Genomic DNA, 25,912 nt, shown 5'->3' with positions numbered 1-25,912 from the left:
CAACCCTGCCTCCTCTCCCTGCCAATTCAACTGGCCCTGTCCTGATGCTGGTGCAAGGTGAGATACCCACACTGGGCAGGGATGTTTGCCGGGCATCACTGACTGCATCACTACTACTCCTGGTCCAGGTAAACGCTCCCAGATGCTTTCCTGCCATTCTGCACATGAAAGCAAAGGACAACAGAAATAGGTCTATTATGAAGTCTGCTTCCCTGTGCCCAGATTTTACAGCTGAAACGGACAATGCAATCTCGCAGCCAGGATCAGGGCTAGAAAAAGAATTCCCAAGGCCCTCACACCTGAGAGTGCCAGCACTCCACATGACTGAAGCAAGACTCAGATTCCCAGACAACCCAACAATTCAAGAAGGACGCAGACAAGCTGGATCGTGTGTTCAGAGGAGGGCAACCAGGATGATCAGGGGTCTGGAAACAAACCCCTATGAAGAGAGACTGAAAGAACTGGGCAGGTTTAGCCTGGAGAAGAGAAGATGGAGGGGAGACATGAGAGCACTCTTCAAATACTTCAAAGGTTGTCACACAGAGGAGGGCCAGGATCTCTTCTCCATCCTCCCAGAGTGCAGGACACGGAATAACGGGCTCAAGTTAAAGGAAGCCAGATTCCAGCTGGACATCAGGAAAAACTTCCTGACTGTTAGAGCAGTACGACAATGGAATCAGTTACCTAGGGAGGTGGTGGGCTCTCCCACACTAGAGGCCTTCAAGAGGCAGCTGGACAACCCTCTGTCAGGGATGCTTTAGGGTGGATTCCTGCCTTGAGCAGGGGGTTGGACTCGATGGCCTTGGAGGCCCCTTCCAATTCTGCTATTCTGTGATTCTATGATTCATGCAACCCAAGCGCCTTGGATTTTTCCAACTGTGCGCCTGTGGGCTCTTACGTGGGATGCCCATCTCCCTCCCTCCCGCTTTCTTGCAGGAGGTAGAAGAGAAGGAAACAGAATGAACAAGACAGCTATTCAAGCAAGGTTGTTGTTAACTTTGGGGAGCCCGTGACACCCAAAAGGGAGGCTCGGCACACGCGGGCAGGATGCAGAGTGCAGCAGCAGGGTGCCCTGACGACTTGCCACTGGGAGTGAGACACAGTGCCAGCGTGACGCCAGGCAGGCCCTCCCCACCAGGAGGGCAAAGGCACAGCCAAGAATCACACCCACACCCCAGCACTGGCTGTTATTGAAAGATTAACGATTTCATCTTTGTTGCCCTGCAGGATGGAACATAATCTGCGCTCTGTGACCTCAGCGCAGGACCTGTAGGGTGGACACTTAAATTTAGCAGCCAGACAGAACAGAAATGAGACCCATGTTCAAAGAGGACCTTCTAAAAACACACACACACAGCAATGTCTAACGTCCTCTCCAACTGCTCATCCCACTCCCTGCTGCACGTTCTGGCAAACTTCACCCTGGAGCACACAGGCTAAACACATCACACTTCTACACACCTTTAGGAGAGGGCACTTCCAAGGGCTCTTAAGCACAGCCTGTCCCAAACAGGTTGTAGCCCAACACACTGTGCCTGAGCTGAGGGCCTTGCGCTGGCTGCCCAGCTCCAACTGAGCTGACCGGTGGGAGATCCAGGACAAATAGAAGGAAGGACTTCTTCACACAGCGCATCGTTAAATGATGGAACTCACTACCACAGGATGTAGTGATGGCCACCCATTTGGATGGCTCCAAAAGGGGGTTGGATCAATTCCTGGAGGCGAAGGCTGTCAGTGGCTACTAGCCCTAAAGGTTGTGTGCTACCTCCAGTATTGGAGGCAGTAAGCCTGTGTGCACCAGTTGCTGGGGAACATGGGTGGGAGGGTGCTGTTGGACCACGTCCTGCTTTGTTGGTCCCTGGCTGACAGCTGGTTGGCCACTGTGTGAACACAGTGCTGGACTAGATGGACCCGTGGTCTGATCCAGTCTCAGGGCTCTTCTCATGTTCTTATGTTCATCTGTTCTTTCTTTCTGATAGGAAACTTTATAGAATCATAGAATCATAGAATAGCAGAGTTGGAAGGGGCCTATAAGGCCATCGAGTCCAACCCCGTGCTCAATGCAGGAATCCACCCTAAAGCATCCCCGACAGATGCTTGTCCAGCTGCCTCTTGAAGGCCTCTAGTGTGGGAGAGCCTACAACCTCCCTAGGAAACTGGTCCCGTTGTTGTACTGCTCTAACAATCAGGAAGTTTTTCCTGATGTAGGGAGGTTGAAGAGAAGGAACTGGCATGAACAAGACATATATATATTCAAGTAAGGTTGTCATGAATGTTGGGGAGTCTGTGACACCCAAAGTGGGGGAATTTTCTCCAGGTTGGGGAAGGCTGGTGAAGAGCCGAAGGAAATCCACCCAAGCTGTCTTCCCCAAGACACCTCCGTTAATTCCAGGCCTAGAAGCACAGGACCAGCACAGGACCCTGGGAAACTGGGTGTGCAGTGAAATACCTAGCAAAAGCCACAACGCAACCTCCTATACTTCCACATCACTGCTCTATGGAAAAAGGGAAAAGGGGGGGGGGTACTCTTCACAAACCAGGAACTGCTCCCTGCCAACAGAAACTCACCTGAAACCAGAGGGATTGCTGCCACCATAGAATCATAAAATAGCAGAGTTGGAAGGGGCCTACAAGGCCATCGAGTCCAACCCCCTGCTCAATGCAGGAATTTATCTTAAAGCATCCCTGACAGATGGCTGTCCAGCTGCCTCTTGAAGGCCTCAAGTGTGAGAGAGCCCACAACCTCCGTAGGTCACTGGTTCCAGTGTCGTACTGCTCTAACAGTCAGGAAGTTTTTCCTGATGTCCAGCTGGAATCTGGCTTCCTTTATCTTGAGCCCGTTATTCCGTGTCCTGCACTCTGGGAGGATGGAGAAGAGATCCTGGCCCTCCTCTGTGGGACAACCTTTTAAGTATTTGAAGAGTGCTATCATGTCTCCCCTCAATCACCCAGGGAAAACACCAGCAGCAATTGGCAGTGCCAATGCACCCGAGTGATCCAGTCAATATTGAAACAGCCTCTTTCCCAGGCTGAAAAATGCTCGAGGGCATTCAATGGGCGGCCAGGATTGGCCACAATGGGTCAAAGCAGCATGGTGTAGTGGCTAAAGTATCCGACTGGGAGTCGGGAGATCCAGGTTCTAGTCCCCACTCAGCCATGGAAACCCACTGGGTGACTTTGGGCCAGGCACAAAGTCTCAGCCAAGCCTACCTCACAGGGTTGTTGTGAGGACAGAAATGGAGAGGAGGCGGCTTATGTTTGATGGCTTGGGTTCCTTGGCGGGGGAAATGCAGGATATAACTGCATTAAATAAAACACTGGACTGCAGAGGCCTTCAAGCAGTAATGAGAAGGTGAGAGAGGGCGTTAGGGAGGGAATGAACGCAGCAGTAAGGCAGCATGAAACCTCTGCTGGTTCACTTCCTTTATTGGTCTCATTTCGTTCCTCCGGGGAGCTCAAATGGCAGACTCCCCTCCATGCACTGATAAAAACCAGATCTGCTTCTTCAGCAAGGCTGCTGTCTCAGCTGCCCTCAGGCTACACCCTCTGGTTGCCTGGCTTCTAGGGAGGTTGTAGGCTCTCTCACACTAGAGGCCTTCAAGAGGCAGCTGGACACAGCCAACTCTCAGGTATGCTTGAAGGTGGATTCCTGCACTGAGAAGGGGTTGGACTCGATGGCCTTATAGGCCCCTTCCAACTCTGCTATTCTATGATTCTGGAACCCAGCAATGCCACAGTTGCGTGCGAGACCAGACTGTGGCCAGGGTGGGCGGGGGGCAACATTTGAACATGAGACCCTCATGGGCAAGGCACAAGGTCCCACAGCCAGCTGCCGCGGAATTTTAATCCAAGGAAATGATGCCCAGAGGATGGCAGCCCTACCAAGAGGCAAAAGGGGGCAGCCCATTCTGAGCGCTATAGAGCGGGGGCAGATGAGAGTCCAACCGCCAGGCACAATCCAGCGGGAAGATCTCTTGCGCAAACCTCATTCAAACAAACAGGAGCTGTGCAAGAACACTGCACAGCACCTGCTCTTTTGGATGAGGCTTGCGCAGGACAAGGTCCTGCAGAACTACAGCCCGGATGAATTACTGGGTGGGTGGCGGAGAGACAGATCCAACTCACAGGGCATAATCCAACAGGACATTCTCCTGCACAAGCCCCATTGAACTGAACAACAACCCTTCAGTTAAGTTGACCTTGTAATGGAAACATTCCAGCTCCGTCAGGAAGGAATTTTACAAATTTAAACTGAATACTGCAAGCTTGGGATATCAAGGGGACAAAGCATCCCAGCATTTCAGTGAGCCTGCCAGAATATCGAATCATAGAATAGCAGAGTTGGAAGGATCCTACAAGGCCATCGAGTCCAACCCCCTGCTCAATGCAGGAATCCACCCTAAAGCATCCCTGACAGATGGTTGTCCAGCTGCCTCTTGAAGGCCTCTAGTGTGGGAGAGCCCACAACCTCCCTAGGTCACTGGTTCCATTGTCGTACTGCTCTAACAGTCAGGAAGTTTTTCCTGATATCCAGCTAGAATCTGGCTTCCTTTAACTTGAGCCCGTTATTCCATGTCCTGCACTCTGGGAGGATTGAGAAGAGATCCTGGCCCTCCTCTGTGTGACAACCTTTTATGTATTTGAAAAGTGCTACCATTTCTCCCCTCCATCTTCTCTTCTCCAGGCTAAACCTGCCCAGTTCTTTCAGTCTCTCTTCATAGGGCTTTGTTTCCAGACCCCTGATCATCCTGGCTGCCCTCCTCTGAACACGCACCAGCTTGTCTGCATCCTTCTTGAATTGTGGAGCCCAGAACTGGATGCAATACTCTAGATGAGGCCTAACCAGGGCCAAATAGAGAAGAACCAGGACCTCACGTCATTTGGAAGCTATACTTCTATTAATGCAGCCCAAAATAGCATTTGCCTTTCTTGCAGCCATATCGTACTGTTGCCTCATATTCAGCTTGTGATCTACAACCATTCCAAGATCCTTCTCGTTTGTAGTATTGCTGAACCATGTATCCCCCACCTTGTAACTGTGCATTTGGTTTCTATTTCCTAGATGTAGAACTTGGCATTTATCCCTCTTAAATTTCATTCTGTTGTTTTCAGCCCAGCACTGAAGTTTGAAGTTTGTTTCTGTCTTCCAGGGTATAGCTATCCCACCCAATTTTGTGTCATCTGCAAATTTGATAAGCGCTTCCCGCACCTCCTTGTCCAAATCATTAATAAAAAAGTTGAAGAGTACTGGGCCCAGGACACCACCACCACTAGAACTCCCGGCACAACTAGGCGACCAGGAAGCCTGCACTCTTTGTGGACACAACATTGCGCACAGGAAATATTCCATCACGTGTCTCCAGGTTTATTTTTAAATCACTTTTAAAGGCACTGTTTTATTGACTGTGGTTTGCATATTGACTGCTGCTGTCATTTAATTATTCGTACTGTAAACAGCAGTAAGGCAAGAGAGAAAATTAGGAAACAGTAAAGGCCACCCGGAGAGTCAGGGTGTTCATGAAAAGGCTTTGCGTAAGCAACTGGTGAGGTCACCACCCTCCAGCTGCTTTCTGACAGTTCTGCAGTACAATGGCAAGGTAAGATCTCAGTTGTGCGCGCGCCTGCCGTTCATGTTCGCTGCCGTACCAGCCTATGCTACGCTGGCTGGGGGATTATGGGAGTTGTAGTCCAACACAGCTGGAAAGCACCAGGGTGGGAAAGGCTGCCCCATACTGTCTGTCTGTGATTCAAGGCTGTGACCTGGTGAAGGTGCTCCCCTGTCAAGACACCCTCAGTTGAGGTTGTAGGAGTTCTCGTTCTGTGGTCATTTAACAACGACAAGCTTGATCAAAAGACACGCCAGAGCTGAAAAGACCCCCGCATCCAGCAGGCAGAGGCAAACCTCCAGGTGACTCCAGGGACCAGGGACCTCTCTGGGAGACCCAAGGACCACCCCACTTGCTCCAGGACTACAAGGGCATGTCCCCAGCTCCACAGAAGGTCACGTCTGCAGGATCTCCTGTGTGCCGCAGCCTTCCAAGGGCAGCTAATACAGCTCAGCCGGAACAGCTTGTTCCTGCCACGGCTGTGTGTCCACTGTAAACTAACACAACACACCCACATGACACACCCTGGCCCCCTGCTCAGACAGCCCTGTTTTGCTTTGTGTTAAGCGGCCCGCCATTAACCTTGCAATGCCCAGTTTTCATCCTACGCTTCTCTTTTCTTGGATTTGATAGCACCTCTGAGGACTGCTAGAGGCCAGCACCGTACCTGGCAAGCGAAGACAAGACACACGGCAACCTCTCCTCACCTTTCCTAGAAGAGGCGCCAGCCCAGCTGTGACAGGAAGCCAGTGCCTGGAAGGGAGAGTTCCCAGCTGCCCCAATTGCCTTGGCCGGTAGAAGGAATCAATGGCTAAAGGCCGCCTGCTGTAGCCCTGGGCTCTGCTCCCCCTCATCTCCCTCCCTGCAGGGAGGAGGAAGCACGGGCGGGGGGGGGGGAGCTCCTTCAGTCCGCTGTGTCATCCCCCGCTACCCAATGGGTTAAGACTGCAGCATTTGCCTCAACATTGAGCAGGGGGTTGGACTTGATGGCCTTAGAGGCTCCTTCCAACTCTACTCTTCTATGATTTCATCACCCTGATAGCACCCATCATCCCAATGGCCGTGCCAATTGGGGATGACAGGAGGTGTAGTCCAAAACACCTGGAGAGCATTGGGTAGGAGAAGGCTGGCAGTAGAAGGCTCCCCCTCTCTTGGCAGGCCACCAGAAGCAGGGAGCCATGGCCCACAGCGCCAGCGGCCCGCATGGGTGGGCACTCAGCATGACCGGCTTTTCATTGTGCAGGACGACCAGCCAATGTATCCCAAGGTTGGCACTCGCCTATGCAGCCCATCCTCACACGCAGGGCTCACAGAGGGCAGCAGGTAATTGGCTCCACCCCCTGACCCACCCTTCTGCTTTGGGCTGTGTTCCCGCCACCCCTTCCTGCCCCTCTTGCAAGCTGCTCTTTTGCAGCTTGTTCTGGTTGGTGGATCTTGCAAGAAGTAAAAAGTACGAGCCAGTAAACCTGCCCACAAGGCAGCTTAGTTAAGACCCGCTGTGCCCACCGTGGGAGTTAGAGTGCTCTTGCCCAGCCTGGTGCCCTCCAGTTGTGTTGAGACTACAACTCCCACCATCTCCAGATAGCACTGCCAATCCTTCCCCAACCCTGGCATGATGGGAGCTGATTTAGAGGCAAATGAGGGGTTCAGACCTGCGGTTGTGCTTGCAATACAGAACCAAAGGATGGTAGCTGCACTGGAAGGATCCACTGAGGTCATTTTGGCATAATGTGATGTCTGCAGCATCAGTGACTCTCTGCTAGCTAAATTCATCTACAACAGGCATCCCTTATGCTCTCCAGAACGTCCCTCTTGTCACAGAGACTTCCAGCTTGTTCTGAATAGCACTTTTGTTTCCTGATACAAAAGACTTGCCCATCACAGCCTCCCCAATTCTCCCCACCCCATCCCCATAGAGCTGGATTCTTCTCCTAACCCGGACATCCAGGGATTGAGGTGAGAAGCACCACACACCACCTCCTGCATCTTGGGACGGTTTTTTTGCAGGTATGCTGTCGGCAGCCTGGGAATACAATCTACAGCGGTAGATAGCAGAAGACGCATGGGTGCTATTTTAACACAGACGCAGGAATGAAAGGCAGTCCCACTTCAGTCCATGCCTCTTTGCAGCCAAATTTGATATAGAATCAATCATAGAATAGCAGAGTTGGAAGGGGGCCTACAAGGCCATCGAGTCCAACCCCCTGCTCATTACAGGGATCCACCTTAAAGCATCCCTGACAGATGGTTGTCCAGCTGCCTCTTGAAAGCCTATAGTGTGGGAGAGCCTACAACCTCCCTAGGTAACTGATTCCATTGTCGTACTGCTCTAACAGTCAGGAAGTTTTTCCTGATGTCCAGCCGGAATCTGGCTTCCTTTAACTTGAGCCCGTTATTCCGTGTCCTGCACTCTGGGAGGATCGAGAAGAGATCCTGGCCCTCCTCTTTGTGACAACCTTTTAAGTATTTGAAGAGTGCTATCATGTCTCCCCTCAGTCTTCTCTTCTCCAGGCTGAACATGCCCAGTTCTTTCAGTCTCTCCTCATAGGGCTTTCTTTCCAGACCCCTGATCATCCTCGTTGCCCTCCTCTGAACCCCCTCCAGCTTGTCTGCATCCTTCTTGAAGTCTGGTGCCCAGAACTGGACACAATACTCTAGATGAGGCCTAACCAGGGCCGAATAGAGAGGAACCAGTACCTCACGTCATTTGGAAGCTCAACTTCTATTAATGCAGCCCAAAATAGCATTTGCCTTTCTTGCAGCCATATCGCACTGTTGGCTCATATTCAGCTTGTGATCTACAACAATTCCAAGGTCCTTCTCGTTTGTAGTATTGCTGAGCCAAGTATCCCCCTTCTTGTAACTGTGCATTTAGTTTCTATTTCCTAAGTGTAGAACTTGGCTTTTATCCCTATTAAATTTCATTCTGTTGTTTTCAGCCCAGCACTCCAGCTTATTAACATCACTTTGAAGTTTGCTTCTGTCTTCCGGGGTATTAGCTATCCCACCCAATTTGTCTCAGCCAAACTAAGTGTGGGCCCAAAGTAGCCACCACCCAGAGCAGATGTAACACAAGCTTGCAAATAACATCTGCATTTTAGGCAGATGATCTAGACTGGTTGGAGCAGCAGAGCTGGCTCTGCCATTAGTCAGAGATGAACTGCCTCAGGTTTTAAGGCACCAATGGGTAGCAAACTGACAGTTGTTTAAATGTATTGTTCAACTGAAGAAAAGCCTTTTGTTGAATGAATGGACTATTTTGACTGTCACTTGTCAGTTTATAACACAAGAGGTGCTTCCAGAAGACGCTTTTATCGTGCAATCACCCCGCTTCATTGACAGAATTTCACAGAAGATCCAAATATGGCTGACTTTGATTTCCAACACCCCCATGTTTTCATAGAATCATAGAATAGCAGAGTTGGAAGGGGCCTACAAGGCCATCGAGTCCAACCCCCTGCACAATGCAGGAATCCACCCTAAAGCATCCCTGACAGATGGTTGTCCAGCTGCCTCTTGAAGGCCTCTAGTGTGGGAGAGGCCACAACCTCCCTAGGTCACTGGTTCCATTGTCGTACTGCTCTAACAGTCAGGAAGGTTTTCCTGATGTCCAGCCGGAATCTGGCTTCCTTTAACTTGAGCCCGTTATTCCGTGTCCTGCACTCTGGGAGGATCGAGAAGAGATCCTGGCCCTCCTCTGTGGGACAACCTCCTGCTTCCTCCTGCTTCTCCTATTTGTCTTAACACAAAAACTCGTAACATACTACACAAGTTGTAGTGATGGCCACCTGTTTGGATGGCTTTAAAAGGGGGTTGCATAAATTCCTGGAGGCAACGGCTATCCGTGGCTACTAGCCCTGATGGTTGTGTGCTATCTCCAGTATTCGAGGCAGTAAGCCTGTGTGAACCAGTTGCTGGGGAACATGGGTGGGAGGGTGCTGTTCCACTATGTCCTCCTGCTCATTCATCCCTGGCCGATGGCTGGTTGGCCACTGTGTGAACAGAGCTCTGGACTAGATAGACCCTTGGTCTGATCCAGCAGGGAATGTCTTATGTTCTTATGTTCTTAGAAGTCCAGTAAAGAGTGAAAGATGGAATAGCTGTGCAAAGCCTTTTGATTGGCACTGCAAGGAGCCCTCCGTCTGGAAGCACCCCAGAACTCAGCTGAATGTCGAGACAACAGAATGGAAGGGGTACACATGTTCAGAGCATAAGTCGATGCTACAAGGTTGAACAGCCCCACTCAACGCCATCAACCCCTGCTTATAAATGGGGAGTAACGCAAAATCCAAGGAACTGTGACGTTCCCCTGGAAGAGCACAATCCAAAGTGGCCGGGTCCCTTGAAAGACCAAGACACTGGGGTGACCTGCAGGACAGCACACTACGCATCATGTACAACCCCTAGCTTGACCCACAAACCTGCTTTGGGAGGGAGGATTCAGAATAGAACATAATGGAACATCTGTCAGGGATGCTTTAGGGTAGATCCCTGAATTGAGCAGGGGGTTGGACTTGATGGCCTTAGAGGCCCCTTCCGACTCTACTATTCTATGATTCTATGAGACCTCCCTAACACCAATTGTTTCAGTTGTATTTTTATGGCCAGAAGAAGGGCTTGTTATTTGCATTTTCTGCCTCATGTATCCTTGGGAACCTGGCTTACCTCAATGGAGAGAAAAGGCTTGCAATGAGAGTAGTGAGCAACCAAGCCTGTGAGAAGGACCTGGGAAAAGCACCCGGTCCAAATTTCAGTGCAGCTCTTAACTGTGCACTACGGCGGGGGCCTTAGACAAGTCGTGCTTCTCACATCCTCCCCCACTGCCCCATCAGAAGGATGGGGATAATAATCTTGACCTGTTGCTGTAAAGATTCCTGAGATCACGCCTGTGAAGCACATACTTCAGATATACACCGACGATTAATTATGAAATTATTCACAAGACACGGTTTGCTTCCTGACTGTTAAGAGCAGTAGGACAATGGAACCGATGACCCAGGGAGGCGGTGGGCTCTCCCACACTAGAGTCATTCAAGAGGCAGCTGGACAACCCTCTGTCAGGGATGCTTTAGGGTGGATTCCTGCCTTGAGCAGGGGGTTGGACTTGATGGCCTTGTAGGCCCCTTCCAACTCTGCTATTCTATGATTCTATGATTCTGTGCTTTCTAGAGCCACCTGCCTTTGCGCCTGAACATCGGTCTGGGGCCAAACAGCAACCCAAGTATTATTTATTTATTTATTTAGAATATTTATATACTGCTCCCCATTGAAAAATTTCGGAGCGGCGTACAAGATAAAATGAAAATAAAAATAGAATAAAACAGTTAAAACAAAATTTAAAAGAAGCAAAAAAAAAGAAAAGAAATCCAAGGCTGCATGTTAAAGAAAGGCTTCTTGGAATAAAGATGTTTTCAGGAGGCACCGAAAGGAGTACAAGGTTGGCGCCTGCCTGACCTGCAGAGGCAGGGAATTCCACAGGAGGGGGGCCACCACGCTGAAGGCTCTTCCCCTGGTGGATTCCAATCGGAGGATGGATCTATGTGGAACCACCAGGAGCAGGCCCTCGGATGACCTCAGTGACTGGGCAGATTTTTGGCGCTCTCTCAGGTATCCAACTAGGAGCAAGTTGGACAATGTGTTGCTCAGCAAATGACACTTTGCTATGGGAAGGGCCTACGAATTCAAAACGGGACTATTAAGCACTGAATGGGGGGAACCAACCCTCCAGCGTCCATGATGAGATCCAGCCCAGCCCAGTGGGTGCATTTCTCTTCTCCTACATCTCCTGCACAAGGAAACACACGTTTTCAGAGCCAGGAGGTCTTCATGCGCCGCTGACGCTTCGAAGACAGAGAGAAACAGCCTTTGGGGTCCGGAGACGCAGCACGCCTCACAAAGCAAAGGCGTTTAATGGCCATGTTGCATTCTAAACAAGAGGCGCTTGCCCCGGGGACAGCAGCAGCAAGCTGGGCCCAGTGGCCACTCTGGCATTCCCCACAATCCCCCAGCCGTAAGCTCAGCCACTTGACCGGAGCTCCTGCTGGCAAGAGACAACGCCACAGCCTCTTCTGCAAGAGTGCCAGGGTGGGTGGGTTGCCAAGAACAGGGGGAGGGGGCTGTTTGAAATACGCTGTGAAAAAAAGAACCGGGTTTGCTACTGTGCCTTTGACGGCCATCCCCGATCCTAGGTTAATGCCTCCTCCTCAGCATTTCAAACCAGGGCAGTACCACAGTTGCGCACATCAAAACTTTTTAAAAAAGGGCAGACTATTACGCAAAGATGCAGCCAGCCCAGTGACGGCCGGTGCCGGAGGGAGAGGGGCCCAAAGCACGTGGAGGCGGGAGGCACAATCTAGCGGCACATTCTCCTGCGGAAGCCCCGTTGCGCAGCCCCCACGGACGTTTTGAAACGAAGAGGAGCGCTGAAAGAGCACAACAGCACACCTTGTGCAGCTCCCATTCAGTTCTGTTAGGTTTGGGCAAGGCGGGAGAAAGCCCCGCTCGATCGGGCCCACACATTTATTTTGCATGTTTTATTCTACCCTTCCTCCGAGGAGATTAGGATGGCATGCGTGAGTTCGCACCCTCACCCTTTTTATTCTCGCAACCACCCCTGCGAGGTAGGCCAGACGGACAGGAGTCACTGGGCCCAGGTCTGCTTCCCATTGCCCACAGCAGCTCTCAGCTCCCAGCGTGCGATCCAAAAGGGCAGCGCTGCCATGCGGAAGACTCGGGGGGGGGGGCTTTCTTAGGCTAGGGCCGCCCAAAGAGGGGGCGGCTCCCGATCCCTCCCCCTGCAAAGCTATTTGCTCCGGTGCACGGAGAAGCAGCACATCAGCACTACCTACCCACCCCCAGGAATGTGGAGTGCCGGAGAGGAAGCTTCCCTCCACTCCATAGGGGCGACCCACATGGCAAGCAGCTCTTGCACAGCAGCACGGGTAAAGTCAGGACTGGCTCTGGAAGTCAAGCCTGAAGGGGGGAGACCCAGACTCATAGAATCATAGAATAGCAGAATTGGAAGGGGCCTACAAGGCCATTGAGTCCAACCCCCTGCTCAAGGCAGGAATCCACCCTAAAGCATCCCTGACAGATGGTTGTCCAGCTGCCTCTTGAAGGCCTCTCGTGTGGGAGAGCCCACAACCTCCCTAGGTAACTGATTCCATTGTCGTACTGCTCTAACAGTCAGGAAGTTTTTCCTGATGTCCAGCTGGAATCTGGCTTCCCGTAACTTGAGCCCGTTACTCCCAGCCATGACTGCAGCAGCACCCAACCGCTCTTTCCTTTTCTAAAAAGCAGCTCTCTGTGTGTGTGGTGGGGGTGGATTTGCATCAGGGCCATGCTGCCGGAAAGGGTTCACCTCTCAACACACCCCAGTGCCGATCACATGATGCAAATCCCGCCTCCACCCCCTTCAGCTGTTGTCAACTGTGTGACAGGAAAATATATCACAACCCCTTAACTGCATTGGGGAATTGGAGGGGGGGGCTGTGTTAAGCCTCCCCCTCCCCTGCATAAGCCCCTGTCCAGCCACATGCAGTTTGGCCTATAGACGCCCTCTGGTCTGTTAAAACAGGGGCTGCAGGGAGAGTCGTCCAGCGTTCCAGCTGCAGCTCCAACCGCTGAGGGTCAGGGCCAGCAAAGGCCTCAGCTCCAGAGACCTCCTGCCCTCCCGGACTGCAAAGCTGTCAGCTTCCCCCAAAGCCACGCACCATCATCTTCACCATCATCACCATCCTCCTCCTCCTCTCCATCCTTCCACTAGAAGCCACAGCTGGCTCTGACCAGATCCAGCTGTTTAAAATTATTTCCATTTTTAGCTCATCGCCTTTTCATTCAAGGGTCACGTCTTGCCTGGACAGAGGCAGCGAAGCTCCTCAGCCTGCCCTCCGCTGTGGCAGGAATTCAACGGAGAGCCACTAAACACAGATGGGGGAGTGAGCAGCTGAGATGGAATCTCAGCGCCACAAGTCGAAGCAGGACACAAAGCCAAAAGCCACCGACGGCCTGACGCTTGGCCTGCATTTTCTGGCTTCTGCAAACCTGATTGTGGGTGGAGAGAAGTGATCTGTAGAGCAAGTTTAACTCCTATGAAAACAAAGCTGTCAGCAACGTTAATATCGTACCATCAGTAAACACGACGCCTTACACATTCAACACAAGAAAAAGCCCCAAGGACCTTACAATATAAATTTGGGCCGGGGGGCGAGGAAAGTCACTCACCCCTCCACAAACTGGCCAAAACTAGAATATGCAACACTACTATTTTTACGAGCGAGGACCCAAGATCCATCCAGTCAAGTGTTCTGTTTCCAACAGCACCCAGAAAGTAAAGCTTCCTGTGCCATATTTAACATGCAAACTGTTTTATTCCATCACCCTTGCAACCAGCCTGCATACAAGGGCTCCGTCCTTTGCATTTTAGAAATATGGATCCCGAGAGAAAGGCATGCCCAAAGCCAACATTTCATGGTGAGCAGGGTTTTGGACCCGGTGTCCAGGCAGACCCAAGCCTATGACACTCTTTTGCGACTACGTCCAGACATGTACCTGAGCCCAACAGTGCGCTAGCAGCAGTCCACATCAGAAGAGTGTCACCTTCTTTGCCCTGGGAGCCTACAGTTCACATGAGCTGGACTGGGCAAGACTGGGATTAAGGGCGGAGCCCTGTTGGGTGCTGCCGCAGTCATGGCTGGGAGTCAGGGTCTCCCCCCTTCAGGGGTCCAGGTATATCTGACTCATAGAATCATAGAATAGCAGAGTTGGAAGGGGCCTACAAGGCCATCAAGTCCAACCCCCTGCTCAAGGCAGGAATCCACCCTAAAGCATCCCTGACAGATGGTTGTCCAGCTGCCTCTTGAAGGCCTCTAGTGTGGGAGAGCCCACAACCTCACCAGGCAACTGGTTCCATTGTCGTACTGCTCTAACAGTCAGGAAGGTTTTCCTGATGTCCAGCTGGAATCTGGCTTCCTGTAACTTGAGCCCATTATTCCATGTCCTGCACTCTGGGAGGATCGAGAAGAGATCCTGGCCCTCCTCGGTGGGACAACCTTTCAAGTATTTGAAGAGTGCTCTCATGTCTCCCCTCAATCTTCTCTTTTCCAGGCTAAACATGCCCAGTTCTTTCAGTCTCTCTTCATAGGGCTTTGTTTCCAGACCCCTGATCATCCTGGTTGCCCTCCTCTGAACACGCTCCAGCTTGTCTGCATCCTTCTTGAATTGTGGAGCCCAGAACTGGCTCAGAATTGTGGGCTCAGAGCCCAAAATTGGGGAGCCCAGAACTCGAGGTTGTTTGTCTGTTTGTTTGGGAAGCTCTACTTGCTGGAGAACTGAGTCAACGACAATGCATCCTACAAGGGCCAAAGGGGCCTATTACACAGCAGCAAACACATTCGCCTTAGCCAGTTTCATCTTGCTGGTGTGCGCACCTGTCTTGTATACAGGGTTTCAAGCCTGTGTCCACTGCATGCACACATCATACGTTTACATGTACACATAAAACATTTCTTGTAGAAATGCAAAAACAAAAGGTGTGTAAAGCAGCCCCAGGCGATAGTCGGGGTGCAGCTCAGTGGCAGAGCTCCAGGTTTGCATGCAGAAGGTCGCAGGTTTCAGTCCCCAGCAGCTAAAGCTAGAAAGTTAAAGCTAGAAAGACTCCTGCCTGAAACCCTGGGGAGCCAGGGTCAACAATACTGGGCTGGAGGGACCCATCGTTTGGCTCAGCCAGTATAAGGCCGCTTCCTTTCTTCCATTCCAAAGAGGGCATCTATCAGTCTGAGATCGCCCTTTCGATTTGAGGTGAGGGAGAAGGCCCTGGGCCCCAGTGCAAAGGAGGACAAGACAGGAGAATGGAAGAGGCTGGGAGGAGGAGGAGGAGGAGGAGCAAACTGCCAAAGGCGTAAGCCAGTCAAAGGGCCTGAGACTTAAGGGGAAATCACCCTTCCTACGTTTCAGGCCCACCAAACTCTGCGCTACCTGGGCTGCATTAATAGAAGTATAGCTTCCAAATCACGTGAGGTCCTGGTTCCTCTCTATTCGGCCTGGTTAGGCCTCATCTAGAGTATTGTGTCCAGTTCTGGGCTCCACACTTCAAGAAGGACGCAGACAAGGTGGAGCGTGTTCAGAGGAGGGCAGCCAGGATGATCAGGGGTCTGGAAACAAAGCCCTATGAAGAGAGACTGTAGGAACTGGGCATGTTTAGCCTGGAGAAGAGGAGATTGAGGGGAGACAGGATAGCACTCTTCAAATACCTGAAAGATTGTCACACACAGGAGGGCCAGGATCTCTTCTCGATCCTCCCAGAGTGCAGGACACGGAATAACGGGCTCAAGTGACAGGAAGCCAGATTCCAGCTGGACATCAGGAAAAACTTCCTGACTGTTAGAGCAGTACGACAATGGAATCAGTTACCTAGGGAGGTTGTGGGCTCTCCCACACTAGAGGCCTTCAAGAGGTAGCTGGACAAACACCTGTCAGGGATACTTTAGGGTGGATTCCTGCATTGAGCAGGGGGTTGGACTCGATGGCACTGTTGGCTCCTATTCAGCTTGTGATCTACAACAATTCCAAGATCCTTCTCGTTTGTAGTATTGCTGAGCCAAGTGTCCCCCATCTTGTAATTGTGCATTTGGTTTCTATTCCCTAAATGTAGAACTTGGCATTTATCCCTATTAAATTTCATTCTGTTTTCAGCCCAGCACTCCAGCCTATCAAGATCACTTTGAGGTTTGTTTCTGTCTTCCAGGGTATTAGCTATCCCATCCAATTTTGTGTCATCTGCAAATTTGATCAGCGTTCCCTGCACCTCCTCGTCCAAATCAGTAATAAAAATGTTGATGAGCTCTGAATAAGGAAAACCCACACGTTCTTTGGACAATTGAAAGGCCACCACAATCCCTGCTGCCTAGAGACTCACTGAGCGTTTTCAAGAACCGAGGAGAGGTTTTCTGTGGGCTGGGTTTTGATAGACAGGCCAAGAGGAAGGGCAGAGTTCTAATGCTTTCTAAACACTCCTTGCTTACATGCCTCAAAGATTTATACCTGTCTTGATCCCCTGGAATGGGGAAGGTGACAAATAGTTGTTTTTTTAATGCCTCTTGTTTGTGACTGCAAAGGAACTGCTCTCTTGCTTCCTGGTGAAAGCCTTTCAAATATGCGAAAACTGTAATTATGTCTCTGCTTGATTCTCTTTTTGCTTGGCTCGATTTGTCCCACTTCTCTAAACCTCCCTCAAATGTTAAGAACATAAGAACATGAGAAGAGCCCTGAGGCTGGATCAGACCCAGGGTCCATCTAGTCCAGCACTCTGTTCATACAGTGGCCAACCAGCCATCGGCCAGGGACCAACAAAGCCGGACATGGTGCAACAGCACCCTCCCACCCATGTTCCCCAGCAACTGGTGCACACAGGCTTACTGCCTCGAATACTGGAGATAGCACACAACCATCAGGGCTAGTAGCCATGGAGAGCCTTCGCCTCCAGGAATTTATCCAACCCCCTTTTAAAGCCATCCAGATTGGTGGCCATCACTACATCTTGTGGTAGTGAGTTCCATAATTTAACAATGCGCTGTGTGAAAAGGGGTGAATGTTAGCAGTGGCAACCCTGACAGTTTGGCTACCAGTTTTAGTGCCTCACCAACAGAGAAGTCTTGTGATGGCTCTGAAGGCGTGTTGGCAAATGCATGGGGTGTATGGGAGGGCGGGGGGGGGGGGAGGGGGAGTCCCAAGTAATTTGGTTGGCTAGAGAAGCCAATGAGGAAATCTTCTCACCAACTGCAAGAAGATGGATCATCCAGGAGGACTGAGCAGCGAGGGAGCTACACTCCCAACCATAAGGCTACCACAGTCGTCTTCCCCATTTCAGCCAAACGTTATGCTTTTCAATACAAAGCCAACTTTAACCGGGGGGGGGGGGGGGGAACCACTTCAAAATCCACAGTTGTGCAATACGTACCTTTATTAGGACCGAACAATATGTCACAACATTGAACGCTTGCCTGCTACTTTGTGACATTTCATTTGGTGTTAATAAAGGTATTTGGGCATCTTTTGCACTCTGGATATGTGGTCTGCTTTTCTTGAAACCTATGCATAACTTTGTCTCCCCCTTTTTTTTTATGACAAGAACCTACCCGTACACTGCACTCAACATCTAAGGTCCTCTTCCGAGTGCCGACTCCGAAGGAAGCTCGGAGGATGGCAACAAGGGAGAGGGCCTTTTCGGTGGTGGCTCCCCGACTGTGGCATGATCTCCCCAATGAGGCTCGTCTGGCATCAACACTGTTATCTTTCAGGCGCCAGGTCAAGACTTTTCTTTTCTCCCAGGCATTTAACAGCATTTAACAACACTAAGTTTGTTTTCTAACAGCACCCAGAACTGTTGTTTTTAAATGGATACTGTCGTTTTTATGTTTCTGATGGTTTTTAAATTTTGTATACTTTTTTAATGTTTACTGTTTTTAACTTTTGTAAACTGCACAGAGAGCTTCGGCTATGGGGCGGTATATAAATGTAATAAATAAATGAATGGTATATCTGATGGGGGAAAATGATATTCCTACGTACGTAATGTTTCTTCGTTCTTCTTTATTCACGATTTAGTTTTATTCTGTTTTGTTAAATTCACAATAAAAAAGAGAAAAGGGGTGGGGGAATCTTTCACACTCTCCTCCAAGGTCACACCAGTGTCACAATTCTCTTAAGATGGGATGACAAGAACCGGCCCAGAGAGAGATGAAAAGCTGTCAGCTTACTGACAAAGCAGGAGACTTCCACCAGCAAAAGCTGATCCAGTACAAAAAAACACAGGCATTCTGAGTGACACGAAACGTTTCCATCAGAAGGACAGAAAAGTAGCCGATTCACCCCGAGTGCACCTTGAGAAGCTCCAAACGATCCATTTTAGTTTATTTCATGGTGCTTCTGACCAGGTGTGCTCTGTGTGAGACGAGAAGTCCGTGCTAAGCACCATCAAATACCTGTAAATACATGGAAGGTTCAAGCACAAACTGCTTCAAGGCTGAAGCAGCCTCCCCACGAAGGCCTCTGGGACAAACGCGGAGAACAAAGCGTAGGACGGTGTGGGAGTTTCCGAGGCTTTTCACTTCCTTGTGGAATGATCTTGGCGGCTGGGATCTTTACAGCTCCTAGGGACGCTGGCTACAGCTTGCACTCCCACGGCACCAGGTGTTGGGGGTAGCCCACCGCGGCACTTTAAAGCCAAGAGGCAGGCAGCCTTAGGCTGTAGCACAGACGTCCCCAACCAGGCGCCCTCCGTATGTGCTGGGCGACAACTCCCATGATCCCCAGCCAGCACACCCAATGGTTGAGATGGCTGAGGATGATAGGAGTTGCAGCCCAGCACTTTTGGAGGGCGTCGGGTCGGGGAAAGCTGCGGTAGCAAGACCCCCTGGGTTTACGGTGCTCCTGTTTGTTCGTTTGTTTTTAAAACACCTGAAGCCTCGAAGGTTTCATCTTGCAGGTGCTTTTCCCACTGTTGTTTCCCTTCAAAGCCAGCCTGAGAGCACAAGCAGGAATGTTTTCAGAAGAGCCTGCAAAGCAAACGATTTAGGACACAGAGAACATTCCCACCATATGCAGGGGGCCTACATCCCAGTCAGCACGTTTGGGACCACAGACAGCGTTTTTCCTTCACCTTTTTAATTACTGGGATTTAAAATGGATTTCATAGAATCATAGAATAGCAGAGTTGGAAGGGGTCTCCAAGGCCATCGAGTCCAACCGCCTGCTCAATGCAGGAATCCACCCTACAGCATCCCTGACAGATGGCTGTCCAGCTGCCTCTTGAAGGCCTCTAGTGTGGGAGAGCCCACAACCTCCCTAGGTAACTGGTTCCATTATCATACTGCTCTAACAGTCAGGAAGATTTTCCTGATGTCCAGCTGGAATCTGGCTTCCTGTAACTTGAGCCCGTTATTCCGTGTCCTGCACTCTGGGAGGATCAAGAAGAGATCCTGGCCCTCCTCTGTGTGACAACCTTGTAAGTTATTGAAGAGGGCTCTCATGTCTCCCCTCCATCTTCTCTTCTCCAGGCTCAACATGCCCAGTTCTTTCAGTCTCTCTTCATAGGGCTTTGTTTCCAGACCCCTGATCATCCTGGTTGCCCTCCTCTGAACACGCTCCAGCTTGTCTGCGTCCTTCTTGAATTGTGGAGCCCAGAACTGGACGCAATACTCTAGATGAGGCCTAACCAGGGCCGAATAGAGAGGAACCAGGACCTCACGTGAGGTACTGGTTCCTCACGTGGTTTTAGCGTGGTTCATTTGTTTTTCTTACATTTCTATCCTGCTTCAGGACGACACTGTGGGCCCGCAACCGTCCCATGTGGGGTACCAGGCTGAAAGAGGAGAATCTGCCACGCCCATCCATCACTCAGAGAGCTTCAGCGCCAAGCACAGGTTCCAATGCAGGCATTAGTAACCTTTCAGTTTTAACAGATGAACAGCGCAAACCTAAGACTGTTTACTTGAAAGTAAGTTCCACTCGATCTCAGCGAGGCTTACTCCCAAGCAAGCATATTTAGGATACTGAAAGCTATGCACACTTACCTAGATGTAAGCCCCACTGAATTCAGTAAACAGGCAGAGAACTGTGCTCTGAGGGCCCTGTGCAGTTGAAAAGGGCAACGATCCTTCTCCCAACATCCAACACCAGCCCCACCCTTCGCGCATTCTCCATTAGCCCTTGGCCAGAGAACCTTGATTCAAACATTGGCTTCTTCTCACCTCCTGGGTGGGCGGGTGGAAACAGAAGGCCAAGGACTGCAGGCTGCTGTAGGTGAACTGAAGAAGTAAAGACCCAAGGATTGCAGTAAAGGATGAGGTGGGGGGTGGGGGGGTGGAAACACCAGGGTGGGGCTTTAGGGGCTGCCCCAAAGGCGTTGGCATCATCAACGTCAACCAATATAGCATTTTCAAAGTGTTCCACATGCATTACCTAGTTGTAACCCTGTAAAGCAGTTACCCTGTAAGGCAGCCTTCCTCAACCTGGGGTGCTCCAGATGTGTTGGACTGCATCTCCCAGAATGGGGCATTCTGGGAGTTGTAGTCCAACACATCTGGAGCGCCCCAGGTTGAGGAAGGCTGCAAGGCAATTATCCCGCATTATTATTATTATTATTATTATTATTATTTATTTATATAGCACCATCAATGTACATGGTGCTGTACAGATAACACAGTACATAGCAAGACCCTGCCGCATAGGCTTACAATCTAATAGGTTGTAGTTAACAATAAAGAGGGAAGGAGAATGCAAACAGGCACAGGGAAGTGTAAACAGGCACCGGGTAGGGTAAAGCTAACAGTATAGAGTCAGAACAAACTCAATATTTGAAGGCTATAGGGAAAAGAAAAGTTTTTAGCTGAGTTTTAAAAGCAGTGATTGAGTTTGTAGTTCTCAAGTGTTCTGGAAGAGCGTTCCAGGCGTAAGGGGCAGCAGAAGAAAAAGGACGAAGCCGAGTAAGGGAAGTGGAGGTCCTTGGGCAGGCGAGAAGCATGGCATCAGAGGAGCGGAGAGCCCGAGCGGGGCGGTAGTGTGAGATGAGAGAGGAGAGATAGGGAGGAGCTAGACCGTGAAGAGCATTGAAGGTCAGCAGGAGAAGTTTATATTGGATTCTGGAGTGAATTGGAAGCCAATGAAGAGATTTCAGAAGTGGAGTGACATGGTCAGAGCGGCGGGCCAGGAAGATGATCTTAGCGGCAGAGTGGTGGACAGAGACCACTAACGATGTTGGGATGGAGGCTGAGGGCGAGTGGCTTCCCTAAAGCCACCAAGTGAGTTCATGGCAGAGGTGGGATTCCAACCAGGGACTTCCTAATTCATAGCTTTGTTTCTAAGCCGCTACCCAACACCAGCTCCTAAAGACCTGACTGGTATGCCCAAGGGCACATGGACAATGGCTACTAGCCCTGATGGCTTATATGCTATCTCGTACGTACACCAGTTGCTGGGGCACATGGGCGGGAGGGTGCTGCTGCATTCATGTCCACCTTGTGAGTTTCTCACAGCCACCTGGTTGACCACTGTATGAACAGGATGCTAGACTAGATGGACCTTTGGTCTGATCCAGCAGGGCTCTTCTGATGTTCTTTTGACAGGTGGCCCAAAAAGTTTCAGAACCATCACAGAAAGGAAAGGAAAGTTAACCCTCCAAATTAGATTACTGCAACACGCTCTACGTGGAGCTGCCTTTGAAGACGGTTCGGAAGCTTCAGCTTGTGCAAAACGCAGCGGCCAGATTGATAACTGGAACCAGAAGGTTCAAACATATAAGACCCACTTTGGCCCGCTTGCGTTGGCTGCCTATACATTTCCGAGCCCAATTCAAGGTGCTGGTTTTGACCTAGAAAACCTTACACGGCTTGGACCACAATACCTGATGGAACGCCTCTCCCAACATGAACCTCCCCATACACTACTCTCAACATCTAAGGTCCTTCTCCGAGTGGCAACAAGGGAGAGGGCCTTCTCAGTGGTGGCCCCCCAATTATGGAATGATCTCCCCAACGACGCTCGCCTGGCACCAACACTGTTATCTTTTTGGCGCCAGGTTAAGACTTTTCTCTTCTCTCAGGCAGTTCACAACATATGCTGAATTTTTAATTGACCCCAAAATAGTTGTTTTAAATCTATATTGTTTTTATGCTTTTGATGGTTTTACATTTTTGTATATCTGTTTTTAATGTTCATTGTTTTAAACTTTTGTAAACCGCCCAGAGAGCTTCGGCTATGGGGCGGTATATAAATGTAATAAAATAAATAAATAAATAATCCATTTTGTAGCCCTGTGACTATATCCAGCCACAAAGTGGTCCTAACCAGTGCTGAAGAAGGAAGTGCTTTCAGCAGGCTCAGAGTTCGATCCTGTGTTTGCACATCACTCTAGCACAGTTCATCTCTATAGACTCCCTAGGGCACATCTGCATGGTGTACAGGCCCATGTTCGAACCACAAGGATCTTGCCAGTGGTTTTTAAGTTTCTAGAGCTCATGATTTGAGAGCTGAGGGCATGGCATGCTACCCAATTCATTATGATGTATGGGTGTGTTTCAATCTCCATGATTTCCAGGCTAAAATTATCAAGACTTTCCCAGGCCAGACACCTTGCTCGCATAAGGGCCTCAAAGCATGGCTTCACGGCCAAGGCACGGGACGGAGAAATGGCAAAGGCCAAAAGGGGCGGAGCGGCCGTGGTAGAGCTGGGAGGAGCACAAATACCCACTCCCTAGTCCTCGGCCAGGGCTCTATGCTCTGGACAAGATTTCCACCATTCTGGTTTGATCCTATGTACAGCACCATCCATGTACACTGATGGTGCTATATAAATAAATAAATAAATCCATCCATTCTAAATAAGGCGATTTCCTGCCATGCAATTCAAGGATGAACCAACGAAGCTGGCAGATACAGAGTTGGGCCGTTGGTCCACCTATCCCAGCTGCTTTCCGTTTGCCTGGGAAAGCAGGACAGAGACAAATCAAAGACTTGTCTACTCTGACAGGCAGCAACTAGAGCAGGGCAGCAGCACAACCGCTTTCCGCCCTGAGGGCTGGACGCCATTTCAGAGAGGCTCTCGGAGGGCCACATTCCAGCGGTGGGGGACGACAACCAAGAACAGCAGCCTATTCTAACATAAAGCTCTTCCTGGCAGTCATAGAATCATAGAATCAAAGAATAGCAGAGTTGGAAGGGGCCAACAAGGCCATTGAGTCCAACCCCCTGCTCAAGGCAGGAACCCACCCTAAAGCATCCCTGACAGAGGGTTGTCCAGCTGCCTCTTGAGGGCCTCTAGTGTGGGAGAGCCCACAACCTCCCTAGGTAACTGATTCCATTGTCGTACTGCTCTAACAGTCAGGAAGTTTTTCCTGATGTCCAGCTGGAATCTGGCTTCCTTTAACTTGAGCCCGTTATTCCGTGTCCTGCACTCTGGGAGGATCGAGAAGAGATCCTGGCCCTGCTCTGAGTTGCAACCTTTTAAGTATTGGAAGAGTGCTATCATGTCTCCCCTCCATCTTCTCTTCTCCAGGCTAAACGTGCCCAGTTCTTTCAGTCTCTCTTCATAGGGCTTTGTTTCCAGACCCCAGTCATTCAGCCTTAGAAGAGGCATTTCAATCTTTCAGAATTGGGGCGGGGGGGGGGGGGAGAGCTGGCACAAAAGCCGAGAAAACACCAAAGGATTAGCATTCAGGGGGAAGCGGAGGGGGTCATCTGGGGAATCCAGGAGGGCCCGTTTGGGCCTCCAGATTTGGCCCGCGGGCCTGAGATTCCCCACTGCTGAGCACGGGCCTGACAAGGCTCTCCTGCTATCTGACATCCTTTGATCTGGAAATGCCCGGCATTGACCTTGGACCCTCGGCCATGCACGCAAGCAAGCCGCGGCCCCTCCCTGCCCTGGCTGGCAAAATCCCCCCCTGCCCTACCTTCTTCCACGTCGTTGCGGCAGGCAGCCTCCAGCAGCCGGATATTCCCAGGAAACACCACGTGCCGCTCCTTGCTGCTCCCCTTCCTCCTCTTCTCCGCTTTGGCCTTCTTGCCTTGCGCATCCTTCTCAAACTGCGCCCACTTCTTCAGCTGCTGCGTGCGGCGCTTCTGGGCATGCTTCAGCCGCTCCTGCGTGCCCATCCTGCCCACGGCAGACATCTCGGCCAGCAGCTCCAGGTGCTCCGCCATGGCTGGGCTATATCGGACAGTCACCTACACTTCACAGCCAGGGGGATCCCAGAAGCATTTGGAAAAGACGGAGGGGGGGGAGGCGTTAAAGATCCTGGGTCCCCATTCTGGGCCCCCAGAGTTTGGCGGAAAGGCAATGACTTATTGCTGCCCTATGACTGCTTGCTGAAACGGCAACTTCCCCTCTGCCGAAGGAGAGGCATCCTCCATGGCCACCCCTGAGTGGACGACGAAACTGGCTCTTCAACATCTGAAAGTCTCAAGAGCCGTGAGCCTCTCCCCACTTAGCAACCATGCCAGCTAGCCAACAACAAACCCTGGGTTCCCTCCAACTTTTGCCTCCCTTGTCAAACCAGGAAGAAACTGGGAGAAGAAGCAACGGTATAAGTGACAGAAGACCTTGGCAAATGCCCTCCAAAGGGGTCTTAGTCACACTCAGGAGACATTTCCATCACTAAGAAGAGAGCAGAGGCCAAGCCTGGAGCCGGGGGATGGGGTGGGGGCTTTGCCACCCCGTTTTCCTCCATAGCACAGCCTGTCCAGAACACCCTAAAGCGACGTCCTATTAAGAATAAGACTGAAGCATAAATCCAAGCCCTTCGGTCCTTGCTAGCTGCTTTAATCTTCGTCCTCGCTTCCCAAGCAGCAAGTTGAGCCCATGTGTCTCAGCCTCTGCATGGTCTCCCCCATGCAGGGTGCAGCAGGTGGGTCTCCAGGTGCCCTCTGGAGGGGAATTACTGCCGTTCAAGCTGTGCAATAAATCCTGTTGCCCAGATAACACCCGGCCCCTTGCCTCCTGGGCTCATGAAGCAAGATCTCAGGATCTGACAGCTACTGAGGGCAGGGCTCCTCCTCAGGCTGCCGACCCATCCCAAGCTGCGACTGCTGAACAGAGGCACCCTTGCCAGGACAAGGAGCCTGCAGAGAAGCTGAGAGAGCTGCTCATGGCTGCACCTCCTTCCGGGGCACAGCTCAGAACTGCCCCCGAGTCTTTGCCACGATCCCTCCACGAAGCAAACGGCCCTCCGTCGTCTCGAGGCTGTTCAGATCCGGCGGCTGCTTTGGAACAAAATCCTAGGAGGGGATGTTTCCCTGGGGCTGTGGTCTTGGCAGCTCCCACGCCTTCGTGTGTTGTTGCACAAACCTCCTCAAAACGGCAGCCGTGTGTGTGTGTGTGTGCGTCCCTTCTTCCTCTGCTCTTCACCACCGGAACAGTCCCGAAGCCTTCAACCAGTACAAGGTCCACCTGCCTGCCTGCCTGCCGGCTCCCCCCTCTCTCTCCCTCCCTCCCTCTCCTCCGGAGCACAGCCGGGCTGGCCGGTCTCGCTGTAGACTCCTCCCTCCAGCCGCTTTCGCTAGTCACGGTGCCACTTGGGCGCTGGGCTGAGCTTCCAGCCACCCACAGCCGAGCAGATCCCGGGACTCCTGCAACAGAAGAGGAAGGACGAAGCCAATCAGAGCAGGGCAGGCAGGGTACGAAGAAGTGCCAGCGGCAGCAGCAAGAAACTAAACCCTCTTTCCACCTCACACGTGGCTGGTTCTGCCCTGCCTTAATCTAGGATTAACCTACAATCGAAATTTAAGCAAATTACTTGGGAGCTTTGGCAGTGGCA

The 25,912-nt window shown here is 51.1% G+C and overlaps 1 protein-coding gene across 2 annotated transcripts in view; it reads right to left on the bottom strand.

Annotated features, from left to right (window-relative positions):
- Positions 1-25,537, bottom strand: part of PPP1R16A (protein phosphatase 1 regulatory subunit 16A) — a 53,334-nt gene extending 27,797 nt beyond the window's left edge. For both annotated transcript variants that reach the window (XM_063129951.1, XM_063129952.1), the window contains exon 1: positions 24,050-25,537. In XM_063129951.1, the coding sequence (XP_062986021.1) occupies positions 24,050-24,299 (250 nt within the window). In that variant the 5' untranslated portion in view covers positions 24,300-25,537. The remainder of the gene's footprint in view (positions 1-24,049) is intronic.
- Between the last annotated feature and the right edge of the window lie 375 nt (positions 25,538-25,912).

Source organism: Elgaria multicarinata, chromosome 7, assembly GCF_023053635.1.
Source record: "Elgaria multicarinata webbii isolate HBS135686 ecotype San Diego chromosome 7, rElgMul1.1.pri, whole genome shotgun sequence".
Lineage (NCBI taxonomy): Eukaryota > Metazoa > Chordata > Lepidosauria > Squamata > Anguidae > Elgaria > Elgaria multicarinata.
This window is presented reverse-complemented; position numbering and strand designations above follow the sequence as displayed.